This window comes from Pangasianodon hypophthalmus, chromosome 10 (genome assembly GCF_027358585.1).
Source record: "Pangasianodon hypophthalmus isolate fPanHyp1 chromosome 10, fPanHyp1.pri, whole genome shotgun sequence".
In the NCBI taxonomy this organism is placed as follows: domain Eukaryota; kingdom Metazoa; phylum Chordata; class Actinopteri; order Siluriformes; family Pangasiidae; genus Pangasianodon; species Pangasianodon hypophthalmus.
In genome coordinates this window covers 4,986,879-5,001,156 of record NC_069719.1, presented here as the reverse complement: position 1 = coordinate 5,001,156, position 14,278 = coordinate 4,986,879, and the positions used below count along the sequence as shown (strand labels likewise).

Genomic DNA, 14,278 nt, shown 5'->3' with positions numbered 1-14,278 from the left:
GTGTAATAAATCCATCCTAAGGGTGGGAGATTTACTGTTAGGTCTTCTGCATTTAAAGAGTTCCCCAGACGTGTGACAGAGCTAAGACTGCGTAGCACAGACCAACACATCCCGCTCCTTTAATAACTGTTTTGTGTGATGTGAGCATGTGTGGCCCACAAACATAAACACCAGAGCAATCTTGGCTATTGTCTACAAAGAAAGCTCTAACTAAACAAAAACTAATGCTCTTAAACTGCAGAGCCGCTCCCGAGAGCTTAAGCCAAACAAGCACATCTGTGTGTGTGTGTGTGTGTGTGCGTGCGCGTGCGGTCCTGGAATGAAAACGCCTTCAGCGCACAGGGGATAAAGTACATCGCTTCTAACGCTCTACTTGGATTTGTTTCTTACTCGTTCACTCCTGAGCTTCTGATGGATGTTCTCTGAATCAAAATCAATGCCTCCATTCAACGCACCGCTGAGCTAAATCAATGTGTCAGTGAAAAGACTCCGGAGTGTGTGAGCTCGTAAAGGGCGACACTATAGCACATGCTCCTCTACGTGCATGTTTAACAGATACTAGGAATTCATACCAATCTTCATTAGGCATGCACCATTTTTCAGGTATATGATACACTTCAGCTCACTGCATACATGGTGTTTGTGTGTTTTACGTTGCACTTATGAATATAGTCACTTCTTCTGATGAACAGTAGTTTTGGACTGCATTTGCACAATGGCAACTGCCCCACTCAGAAGGTCTTTCAAGGTCGTGGTTCATAAAGTGATGGTAAAGACTATTATCAATGGGAATTTATTGTACAAGTCCAATTCACTGATCAATTTAATTTAATGGGTTTAAATAATGGTAGCTACACTGTATTTCCTAATCTAACATTAATCCCTAAAATTTAACCTCTAATAATTTAGCTGCACTTAAAGTCTCAGTCTTTAGTTTAGTGTCTCAGTTTTTAATAATGGATTATCTATGTATTAAAAAACTTGGGGGTGTGCTGTTCTAGGAAAATAATCAGCGATAGGGTGTGACGCAGCTCAGTGTAAAGCATCACTACTGTTACCACCCCAAAGTTCATTATTTTCCTCTAAAAGCATGCCCCAAAGTATTTTATTCCTCTTAGCAATTTGCCAGTCATTAGATTTTTCGAAGAATTAATGAATGTTATTTATACTTCTTATCTGTTTATAGTTATTTAATGTTGTGGAATGTCCCCAACACAAGCGTGTTCCTGTTATCGCTTACGTTATAGCAGCTATAAACAGTCCTATAATACAGCTTGTCGGGTTACCGAGAATCCAGAAAGTGCATAGTCCTCTGTCCTGAAGACTTTCCCATGTCGGAAAACTTCCTAGCTGTTATAAAGCGCCCTTTATAAAGACACCCAAGACTCTTTCCATAAATATTAAATAAACCACTCCTTACAGAAAGCTTCACCATATCAACAATTATACAGCATGTTTTATAATCCGTTTATTATTATGTGAGTGTCTGCCACACAAGTCTCTACTACTGCACTACTGTCAGGGCTGCTGTTCGTTAAAATGAATCAACACCTTCAGACCTATCAGAATTGAGAATTCAACATGGTGTAAATTAGTAACATTTGAGCAGAGCAGAATGTGATGGACTAAAACCATTACATATAAAAAAAACCTCTTGTGCATGGGAACATTGATATAGTAGAGGTCAAAAGTCTAAACCAACTAGCAAGTAATCATGGAAAGTTTTGGGCCTCCAGGGATGGAGCGAAAGATGGAGAGAAGCAGGACAATAAAATATTGCAAGATTCCCGAACAAGCTGTTTGCGTCATGGTGAAAACGGAATTTTTGTGGTGCCGCTCACGTTATTACGCATGCAATTGCTCATCACGTTCACTGGGAAAAAAAGAAAAAAAAAATGAAAGAAAGAATTTCAATATTGCCTGCAGTACAGAACAAGGAAAGCAGAAAGGGAGCAGTGGAACATTAGAAGAGGAAGACTGGATGGTGGAAGAACAGAAGAGTAATAAGGAGGTAGGAGGTTTTTCATCTCTGTTACAACAAAGAAACTGTTCCCCTAAAAAATCCCCATGTACTGGAGTACCGAGGTTCACAAATAACCCCCATCCCTATGTACTAGGGTACTGAGCCTCACAAATACTCCCCAACCCCCTACGGTACTGAAGCTCATAAACATCCCCCAGTCCTCATGTACTATAGTACTGCGGCTCAAAAATACCCCCAACCCCATGTCCAAGAGCACCGAGGCTCAAAAATAACTCCATCCCCATGTGCTAGATTACTGAGCCTCACAAATACACCCATCTTCATGTCCTACAGTAGCAAGGCAAATAAATACCCCCATCCAAATGTCCTAGAGTACTATGACTCACATACCACCCACCCACCCACTTTTTTCTTTTAACATTTAACTGACTTTTCACCATACCATATTCTAAAAATAATTGTAAAAATTTTTAGCGAATACCAGTTATCTCACCAAGCTAACATGCAAACAAGATAAGCATGACTAGTTTAGGTTTCATAACATCTGAGCAAGTCCCAACTGCATTCAAGACAGAAAGGTTTAATCTCATCTTGAAAAAAAAACACTATAGATTTCTCAGACATCAGCAACTACCAATCGGTATCACTTCCCTCTTTTTATATAATATTCTTGAACATGCTTTATACAATCAACTGTCACTCTGTCTCACTCAGAATGAATTCCAAGTTCCTTAAATCTGGCTTCAAAGCAGCACACTCTACAGAAAATGCCATCAGTCCTGCTCTTCCGGTGAGGTCATATCCTCACGTGGGTTTTCATACCACTGCTATGCTGATGACACTCAACTCATCCCATGACACTCTTGCTTCTACACGAATCTCAGCATGTCCGGCAGACAGGTCATCATGGATGGCAGTTCATCAGCTGAAACTAAAACCCAGCGAAGCCTAAAGCTGCACATCCGGGAAACACATCCCCATGTCAAGATCTTGCAATCTCCCTGGACAACTCTCAGATCTCGCCATTAGTCACGGCATGCAACCTTGGGGCAGCCCTGGACAACCAACTCTCCTTTTCTCCTCACAATGCTGAACTACTGTGTTCTCTTTTACCACGTCAGGAGGATCTGGCTGCCTCTGCACACTATCTGACCCCTGCAACTGATCCAGAATGCAGCTGTATGACTTGTTAAACCTCCCCAAGTTCTGCCATACCACCCCTTTGCTACGCTGCCTCCACTGGCTTCCTGAAGCTGCCTGCATCAGATATTAAAGAATGACACTTGCCTACAAAGCCAAAAATGGACCAGCGCCCCACTGAACTAAAGCATTAATCACACCCCACTCTGCACAACACTCCATCTGAGCCTCTAGCACTGTTCAGCTAGTCCCACCATCTCTCAGGACACAAGGAAGACATGCATCAAGGCTCTTCTATGTTTTGGCACCCAGGTGGAATGAACTTCCTTTAGCTCTCCGAACAGCTGAGTCACCGGCTGTCTTCAAAAGAAAGACTAAAGAGCTACCTCTTCACCAAGCACTTTTATTAGCACTTTGGTTATCTATTATTAAAAAAAAAAAAAAAAATCTTGTCTTGTGTTTTCTTTCCATACTCTCCTCACCAACAGGGTTTTAGACTAGATAGTACTCTTAGTCCCAGATCTAGGGAACTAGCAATAGGTTGTGCATTTGTTTGAGACTACAAAGCATTTCTGTAGGCTGCTCTGGATAAGTAAATGTAGGTCACCAAGCAAAGCTCTTTTGATTTTTTTTTTGTATAATACAAAACAGGGGTTAACATTGGCTGTACCAAATAAAAGTTTCCCCACAAATAAAACAAACTCAGCACATTGTCCTCCTCTTTAATAGGAGCTACTGGCACATGAGACGTATGACACAAATGTACAAGAGTCAGAATGACTTTTTAAATGCATTTTTAAAACATTACAAATTTTTAACATCTATGCACTCATCGATGAGTTGTCATGTCTACATTCCTCTGATGCAACAGGGGAATGAAGCTAAAACACACTACTAGGTGACTGGTATTAAAACTTCCACAATCAATGCCATCAATAGTGACAGCTACTTTACATTCACTGACATCAACAGCCTAATCAGTGATGGGATTCTGCATAGATTATCTTACTTATTACAGCTTATGATATTTGCTGAAATTCTCATGAAGATTTTCTTTAGGGCACCAAAATGAAAAGGTTGCAGCGATGTGGGCTTACCCGAGTACGATGAGCTCTCCGTATTTAATTGGCACTTTGGTGGAGGAGGTGGAGATGTTCTCCTGCTCGGGAGAAAACATGGGCACGGTGTTCGTGTGTGTGTCTGTGTGTCTATGTGTGTGAGCGTGTCTGTGTGTGTGAGCGAGGATTCTGGCTCTCCAGCTATGACCACTACACAGTCACACAGGCAATCTCAGCTTCACCTCAGCTTCATCGCCAGTTGCATCTTCATCAATGCTGCATGAATCCTGAGGGGAAGAAAAAAATGGGAATATTAAACAAAAACTTAGGCACTGCGTCCAGGTACAATGACCGAGCCCAAGAGCCCAAGCCTATTTCATCTATGAAAAAAACGCTCTGAGAAATCAATGCTCCTTGGTCTAATTTGTCTGTAATATAAATGCAGCTTGGAATCGGAGAGAGAAAGAAAAACAAGAAATCCTAAATTGAATGAATATTAATGAAGCTGAAAGACTGTTAAATAAATGTCTTGATAAGGAAGCATGTGCTCAGAGGAAATAAAAATAAAACGTTTTAAGTGGTAGTGCCAGTTTCAGGAGCCTGAACAACAGGTGGAATAACAGGTGAGATAGAGATCACTGAGAGATTTGGGGTTTAGGCAGCAGTCGAGCTGATACAGGTGAAGAAACACGTAAAAGTGAGAAAAATAATCTTATGCTGCCTTAGAGACAGAAATATCATAAGTATGAAATGAGCACACTCAAACGTCACCACAATGTTTCAACTGCAACTCGGGACTTCGTATTTTTCTATAAGCCCCGATTTTCCGAGTTAGGGGCATGTCATTAACAAAGAATGACCGCCAAACTCTGATGCCTACAGCAGACAGTAAGAGTTAAATAATAATTTTGCACGTTAATGGTTCAGCTCTTCATTTTCTTTCAGTAAGGCCAAATAAATTTCTTGTCGTTGATGATACCAAACTTAAAAATAAGACGCTTTCTCACGCTGTCCATTGTTTTCTTGACCAAAACCACTTGAACACACACTTGAGCCTCCAAACTCTTATGCTGGAACTTCTGAGGAGGACCCGAAGGCAGCATTTGTCTTTGCAATATCTGTCATATCTATAGGTCATATACAGTACACTCCTCCTAAAGTCCTGTGAACTTGTAGAGCTGTAAAAACCTCTTAGCCTAGCCAAACAAAGTGCACAGAAACCATACTCACACAACTACTGCAAAATGAGATTTAAAAAGACAAACTAAAGAACAGCAGACACACACAGTCGACCATGTCATTTTGGATTGTTAATATTCTCAAGCTCTAATCTTTCTTCTGTTTCAGGTAACAAGACCTCACTGTCCACAGAGGATGGTCAAAAACACTGGGCAAAGTTATTGGTGAAGGCCATTTACTGGCAGCAACTGTCTGTGTTTATTATTTAAAAAAAATAAATAAAAAAAAAAAAAAACCCTCAGTCCAAGTTTTACTTCATTACCAGTACCTGAGCTATAATTCACCTTTGTAACCTCTTTTTTCAGGGAACATTACCAACTTGCAATGTGACGGTTCTCATCCTCAAGTACCACATTTTCACTGGTTCATTGTTGAGCTAAAGGAGTCGACAAAGACAAAGAAATTGTGACAGCGTAGTGAGTGGGATCACTTAATATATCTGGATGAGTTAAGAAGACCAGATATTTGTACTGATTATTGAGGGGTTTTTTTTTTTTTAATTTTTTTGGTTGTTCATCTTTAACCATGGTGACTCCGTTCTCTAAGGTTTGAACTGTATATAGTCATCATTTGTCCCAAAATATACATTTTTCGACATGCCTGATAATCCCAGCCCAAATATTTATCATTGTATGAATTACAATCAATTAATATACATTATGATTTGCAGATAGATGGCAAATTAATGTGATGCTGTTATGCTGTGGGGGGCGTTTATTCATTTTGCTACCATGGTTCGGCTCCACTTGTCCCTTTAAGAAGAAAGCATCACTGCAAGTCAATACGATGTTCTTCTGACTGATCACCTCTACGCTACGATGAAGCATTCGTCCAGGATGACTCCGCCCCATCCATAGGGCACGAGGGCTCACTGAATGGTTTGATGAGGATGAAAATAATTTAAAATCATACGCTATGACCCTGACAGTCACCAGATCTCAACCAAATTAATGTTTTAGACAGCTCTCTCCACCATCAGCATCAAAACACCAGCTGAGGGAAAATCTTTTGGAAAAAACAGTGTTCCTCCTTCTAGTAATGTTCCAGAGAATCACTGCCAAACCACTCTGAAGCTTTTCTGGCAGGTCTGAGTAACACACTTTACGTCATCATCTGTCTTTATGAATAGGTAAATAATGCATTCTGAATGCAATATTTACATTAAACTTTTTGTTATATTTTTCTCATTTAAAAACAAATGGGTGGAAGGTGGAGTAGAACAATACGACAACTCTACCGCACAACCCCACATCACAGTGTTCAATATATCAAACCCATATGCACACAAACAGCACAAGAAACACACACAGTCACTTCCTAAGAATCCGAGGAGACAGAGTATGCAAGGCAGAAAGGTGAGAAATACATCATACTTCCTTTTCACCAGAAATGTCATATGATAATTGCAGGATACACCCAGGATCTTAACTTTTTGAAGGAAACGGAGTGAATGTTACTGGTTGTGTTGAACACATGTACGGGAAAAAACGGCTAGACGTCGATATTTCGTCTCATCATTCCTCTGTAGTTGTTTGCATTGTTTCCAAAAAAAAAAATCAATAATGACGGACATGTGATATTCGCAACCACGTGTCCAAAAGCAAAAGGGAAACATTCTACATTATTTAACGTACCGTCAGCTACAAAGCTGTTTATCGTTTAGAAAAAATTTAATTGCTTTCAGCTGCTTTGAAAAAGTGGGTTTGTACATACAGTATCAGCTTCTTTTGTCATCTTATTCTGGTTGTCTGTGAATTTGTTAATTAACATTTTTTTTCCTAGAATATAACACAGCACTAAGAAGGAAAGGGCACACTATACACTAGTTACACCCCCATCCATGTGGTGTATCCGCCGTTTTCCGCTCATCAGGTCCCACTGATCAATCATATGCAGAATTAACCTTATCAGGCGAGACAGGAAGTCCAGTCTGGGGCTCTGGAGAGTCGGAAAAGCTGTAATTCAAGCTAAAGAACTCTCAGTCACGCAGCAGCCACACACAGGACTCAGTGTGCCACAGGAAGTGATGTCACTGAGGACAAGCAGACCCTTTCAGTAAGGCGAGATGTGAGTCAGAGCGTGCTTTTCGTGCACAAACACATACATCAAACTTGACAACACACACACACACTTGTTTACGTTTTGCCATGTCCTTTACGTTGATGGATTAGAAATAACCAAATTATTTGTTTTCAAAAAAGCCTAATTATTTTACGTAATTATCTAACAACCGTAAATCAAACCTGACCTTTCTTCCCCCCGTGTTAGTTCATGTCCTTGTTTAGACATGACCTGTGTCAGTAGGCACTCTGAAGTAATCTTAGCTGTTTCACTTAAAGAGCAGATATTGCATTCTGGTCAGACGATGTTGTTCCAGTAAAGAAAAAAAACTGAATGACAGTTCAGAGGCCGTTTAGAGGTTTAGTGAAACATTACTGACAGACAAAGAAGAATGATGTCATGTCTAACAGGGACATGAGTTAATTAGGTAAAAGGTTTTAGGTTGTTTTTAAATAAAAATGACGAGTTTAAAGTGACATATCTATAGCGTATATATATTTATAATGGTAGCCCACTGACGTGAATAGAAAGTTAGCTGAATAAAATAACGAGACGGTCATTATCATTTCATAAAGCAAAACATACAAAATGTTTTTAAATGCTACAAGCATAATGTTATTGTGGGTTTATAACCACAGTGCGATTGAATTCTCGAATCTGATTGGTCAGAAGGTGTGCATTATTAATGTTGTATAACTGCATGGCTCGGACAGTAGTTCCGGCTGTAACGTAAACGACAGGTTTATTTTAATGTGCTCTAATACATTATTTTACTATTTCATAGTAACAGCTCATTCACAGGGACTTTTGTACAGTGGAGAGTTCACATAATCTAAGACTAAATAATAATAAATTCCTAAAGGTGTTTTTTTTAAACAAAATAAAACCTATAATTATTGATGTGGTGAAGTATTTTGTTAGGAAAGATTTATTTAACATTTTTATAGAAGGAGTCTTGAGTGTGAGCGCTGCGTCGCAAGGTTTTCCAGCATAGGAAAATCGCTTTCCGATTCCTCTGTAAAATGACAGGGAGGTGCTGGTGATGCTGGAACAACTGTTTATTGCAGATATATCATAAGTAAAATCAGGAACTAACTTGTCTTAGGGACGTTCCACAACATTAACTCTAACTCTGAACCATTAAAGTGTGTGACGTGTCATTCATTAATAAATTAAACACTGTAATCGTTCCAAAATCCTGGTGGTACAAGAGGAATAACACTCCAGACTGTGCTGTTATACTAAAGTAATCCTCTGCTTCACCTCGGGCTGTATCACACCAACCCGGTGTGGATTAGTTTCCTATAACCGCATGGTATGTTGCGTGTTATTCCTTACACATTTCTCACAGCAAGAAAAAGGACATTTTTTCATAGACACACTATGTCTTCAATTCAATTCAATTCATTTTTATTTGTATAGCGCTTTTTACAAAGGTCATAGGTCAAAGGTCTTATGTTGACTCTCACACTACATCTCTAAATGAACTTTTGTGAACCTTTGTCTGAATTGTGTCATTTGATTTGATATTTAGTGATCTCATTTCAGAGTTGATTTTGTAATACAACCAATGAGAATAACAGGGATTGTGCGTGTAATTCAACAACCATGCACATGTGTATAGACAAAATAAAAAGGAGGGAAAAAAAAAAAAAAAAACCTCTGAAGAAAGACAGTCTCTGTTTGCTGTTGCTGGCAGGAAAGACAGAAGACTACAGGAAGAGTGAGAAGTAAAAGAACACAAAGTGCACAAAGAGAAAGAGGAGAGTAAGAACAGAACAAGAAACAAAGTGTGCTTTATTACACCAAATAGCTAAGTGTGTCTCAGGCACCTTGCATGATGGAGAAGCACCCAGGTCTGTGTAAAGCCTGAATCAACTGATCCGCAGCTGTTAAATGTTGATGGAGCTATCAGACTAGCATCTGGATTAACAGAAATCTCTCTCTCTCTCTCTCTCTCTCTCTCTCTCTCTCTCTCTCTCTCTCTCACACACACACACACACACACACACACACACACACACACACACCCAGCTCTAGACGAAATGACCCATCAATACTCATCACTAACACTGTTTGCTCCTGCTACACTATTACACAGCAAACTCAAAAGATTTCTACATGCATTATTATATAAAAAAAATACAAAATAAATAAATAAATAAATAAAATTGTTGTGGAAAATAAAGACACACAACAGACAACTTTAAATAACGGAAGAAATATACCATTAAAAGGCAATCTGAGAAATGTGAAATCTGCAAGGATTTTTTTCGGTTTCACTTCGTACAACTTCGCTGGTACTACAACTCTTCAAAGACACATCTTAAGCAGAGAGGGAAAAAGCTGCAGATGTGTAGGTGGGTTTGTTTTAAGCATGTGTGAGAGAAAACAGCAGTTGAGACTATGCTTGATTGCAGGGTCATCGAGGTCAACTCGCCTGTAGTGCAGCGACCAATTTAGCAGATTAAATAATGCCAACTGAAACCGGCAACTACTGAAAGTGTTGTATAATAGAATAAATGAGTTTTATCAGAATAGAAAATAATAGATTATAATTTATTTCTTATAGAAAAAGTCATCTATCTAGTAGTTATGAAGGCAAAGGTTACTCGCTGTGTTTTTTTTTTTTGTTTGTTTTTTTATATCTCCTAGAAGAGAGTTTAAAAGAGAAACAGAGAAGTTAGAGGGTGGGACAAATAGACGTGATCTGTGATTGGTTGTTGGTGAAAAAGGCAATCGGTGATTGGTTGCAAGCGCAACACATGTATTAGCTTCAGTTTCAGTCTGTTTGTTTATTGCTGTAACTGCTTGTTATCATCGGTGTTTTATTAATGATTAATACAACAGTTCAGCATAAAGGTACATGATATGTTATGAATAATCTGATTAATCAACAATACATTTAAAGCAACCAATGACTCAGTGTAGAGCTGCATATCATTGTGACGTGGTACAGATTAGTGCAGTTCAATATGCGACACACTTGGAGTGAGGAGTTACACCTCTTTTTATCGAGACAAACAGACACAGAGGTCACACCTCTTTCCCTGAGATAAACCGGCCCACAACAGCATGGAGGGAAAATGAAGACAAGCACATAATGCTCAAGAAAATCCAGTTTCTATATATAAACAAAGTCATATGTATAATGACCTACGAATGCATTTATAATTATTTGTAAAAAGGCATTACAGTTTATAGCAATGCATTATGAGCAGTGTTTATAAAACATTATAACTGCTCCAGTTTGCTTAGTCCATTACGTTCAGTCGTAGACACACTAACAAGTTCTTGAGTTCTATCAAGTTGGAAATGTTTTTAAACAAGACTTCACTAGCAATAAAAAATAAAAAGCTGCATTTTAACAATACAGAGATTAGCCTATACTTTAACACTTTTATTACTGATTGTTAATTTTAACATTTACAATATGACTGCAGTCTGCACAGCGCTATTCCCCAGGAATTGCAGTTTGAAATGAAAAACAGTCATGCAAATAAAACCCATTAAATTAAAGAAATGAATGAAAAACATTTCCGATAGCTTGACAGAGACAGAGCAGCTGTCATTTTCCATCAAACTGGGAATCATAATTGAGTTTGAAACGAAGCATGAGCTCTATACTCCTAATAAAACTGTCTAAGATCATCTTTGGTTATTCTGAATTGTTTATTGTAATCATTTACATGATTGTTAATGATGGTCTAAGAAAGAAAAAAAAAAAAAAAAGTCATAATCCTCAAAGCCTACTGGTAACTGAGTGCACACTTTCATCCACAGAAATCCAGAACAAATTGTACATCGTCTTTGAGCCAAACAGCTCAAAAACTGAAGAACTTCCTGAACTGAGAAAAGAGGTCAGCGTTACGTTTGTGTTGTTTAGGACATTGAAAAAAAGAATGACCAGGGGCTCCACCCAGCAGTTAAAACTGAGATCTGGGTTCAGCAAGGACACAAACGGTTGCATACGTGCACGCACACACACACACACACACACACACACACACACACAACTCTGTATCTGAGCAGGGCGGTGTAGTTGTTCCCCAGCTGTTCCTGTCCTGATCACATGCACATGTTGTTCCCTCAAAGCTGGCAGCAACAGTTTTCAAAAACAAGCCTTCTTATCTCCTCTTCCCAAAACCCAAACACATTTTCTCTCCATCCTATCCGTCTCGTTCTTTCTGTCCCTGTCTCTCTTACCTCGTCTTCCTTTCTCTTTCACCACACACGTCATTCTCTCACCTTTATACAATGTTCTTTTCCCATAGCAAGTAGGTAGTAGCCACTTGCATAAGAATTTTAAATTGGGCCATTTTCTCTTCCACACTACACACGTCATCCAAACATCACACTTGCTTTCCAGGAACAGAAAGCCACATTGTTGTTTCAGGTCATGATTTACAAAACACTGGGATGGAAGCTTGTGTAAAAGTGGCTTGCAATGAAAGCAGGGAATTTTGAACACAGGGCTACAGCTTTGCTTACTGACCACAGACAAACACCAAATAATCCCCTTGTAGAAGTGCTCGTTACAGGACTCACATCACACTCTTCTTCTGTAAACAATCCGAGCAAAGCGTGTTTAAAGAGAAAATCCACCCTTAACGATTTGCATATCAGTATGTATAATCAACAATTTAATGCGATTTTAATGTTAATTGTGCAAAAGATTCATTTTAAGCTTGACATTTTTGTTTTACACCTCTTTTCACTTTGGCTAACAGTTTCCTGCATTACCCACAATGCCATCCAATTGCCCGCCCAATTGTTGCACCAATGGGATTCTTGTTGCATTCGACTAAAATTCACAACTCGTAATTTCCGACTTCCGATTAGAAAAAGAAAACGCACCCTCAGCTCAGAATTCCTACTCGGAAACTCAGGACGGTGTTCTCAACCCCCGAGTTCAGCAAGTGACATCAAATCAACATGGCTGCTCACAGCATCAACAGTATAAAAAAAAATAAATAAAAATAAATTAAAGAAAAAAGTAGCACTTCTTTACATAGACATAATCACTTTTTAAATCTGTAACACTGACTATACAGTTCACGTGGAGCTTTCCATGGTTTTTCCCACTTTGTAGCTCGAATGCATGGAGGTAAAAAAAAAATTACGCAATTCAGATTTCCAACTTCCTGCTTCCGAGAAACCTGAATGCAGCATTAGCCTTCATGTCATCTCTACCTAAGGAGAGTGATGAAGTGGCGCTTTAGTTCTCTAGTCTGTCCAGCTCTCTCGCCTCTTCATCTGTACACTCCGCTCAAACAGATCAGCTTCCAAAGCTTCAACATTCACGCTAATACCACCGACAATGCCATGATGCTAGTCATCTCACAGATCGCCAACTAGCCGATCCAAGTTTCTGCATTGTATTATATAACTCATTTCTAAATAACTCTGGGACCAGCATTTTCTGTCTCCATAGCAAACAACATAAACAACAGCATTATTACTGCTGAATTATTACTACCACACTATCACATGCTGGAATAAGATCAGAATAGATACAACGTATTCTGAAGCGCAAGGCTAAAACCATTACTCCTATTAAACCATTAAATCTATCACACCAGCCAGCAGACTGGAGATCATATCCAATAAGACAAAGAGTCCCGAGGTATCCGGTCATGTACAGAAGCCATTAATTACAACCTCGGATTTCAGGGTGTTTTCAGGGGATTTCAGCAGAAATTTTTCTGAGCAAATTGAGACACGATGCCAAGATGTGAAGTGAAAACTGACCACTTCTGTCCCGCGTAACACACAGCCACAGCTTGTTCACAAGATCCTGCAATCAGGGCTAACAGCAGCTTAAAACCAGACTGATTAAAATGACAGAAGGGGGTCCGTGGACACGTCAGGATGGTTTCGAAACAGAGGCACAAGGCCTTATTCAGAGTCCGTACTTGTTTATACCTACTAGACTAAGCTATATAAACAATTTGAGGTTTCTGGTAGCAATCGAGACCCTCCCAGACAAGAGAGATGAGGCTTTGTAACCCCCAGATATCACACACAAGGGTGTTTCTGTCTCACTTCTGGCTGCCCCAGAGAGCACAACAATGCTTAGCTGTATGTATGCCTTCAAACTCACGGTCATACACACACATATATACACACACACACACACACACACACAAAGAAGCCTAAATGGTGGACATGATTCATTTAGCTGGGAATGAGTGACTAGTCTAACAGGAAAGGCCTCAAAGAGACAAAATCTGATAGCTAATCATAGTTGAGCTCAGTCAGAAAGAAACCCACATTTCACCTGCCACACTGGTGTATTAAATATATTGTTTACATGCTGGAACATCTTAAACATAAACCACAGCACAAGGAGATTTTCGCAACAACATAAACAGAGGGAAATACAATGGGCCCCATGCCGTCCCTGAGTGCTTAATACCAAGTATGTTACTCATTCCAGTATCAGTAGCGACGAGTAACAAAAACCACCCCCAGTAAATATGCTTGCAATGTCAGTGCCAACATGACCAGTCGAGAAACCGAGTTAGAAAACCAACAACGGTTTTCAAGTACACTGAAAAGGGAAATGGAGCCTGAAACTTTCACACAATAACCATCATGGATGTCTCAGAAATGGGAACTGAATCTTACTCGAGACCTCAAATAGTTGTGTGCAGGTTTTACGGTTAAAATCAAAGGCCATATTAGTGGAATTTAAAAAGGACAAAAAGACAGAACAAACCTACCACTGCATGAGAGTAGTGCGTGGCAAAAATGGACAGCAGAAAAAGTCAAAATGAGGCATTAAGAAGGTCCC

At 39.3% G+C, this 14,278-nt stretch overlaps 1 protein-coding gene across 3 annotated transcripts in view; it reads right to left on the bottom strand.

Moving 5' to 3' along the window:
* Positions 1–14,278, bottom strand: part of peli1b (pellino E3 ubiquitin protein ligase 1b) — a 53,013-nt gene that overhangs the window by 20,455 nt on the left and 18,280 nt on the right. For all 3 annotated transcript variants that reach the window (XM_053237415.1, XM_053237414.1, XM_026944239.3), the window contains one exon: positions 4,222–4,469. In XM_053237415.1, coding sequence (XP_053093390.1) covers positions 4,222–4,301 — 80 coding nt within the window. In that variant the 5' untranslated portion in view covers positions 4,302–4,469. The remainder of the gene's footprint in view (positions 1–4,221; positions 4,470–14,278) is intronic.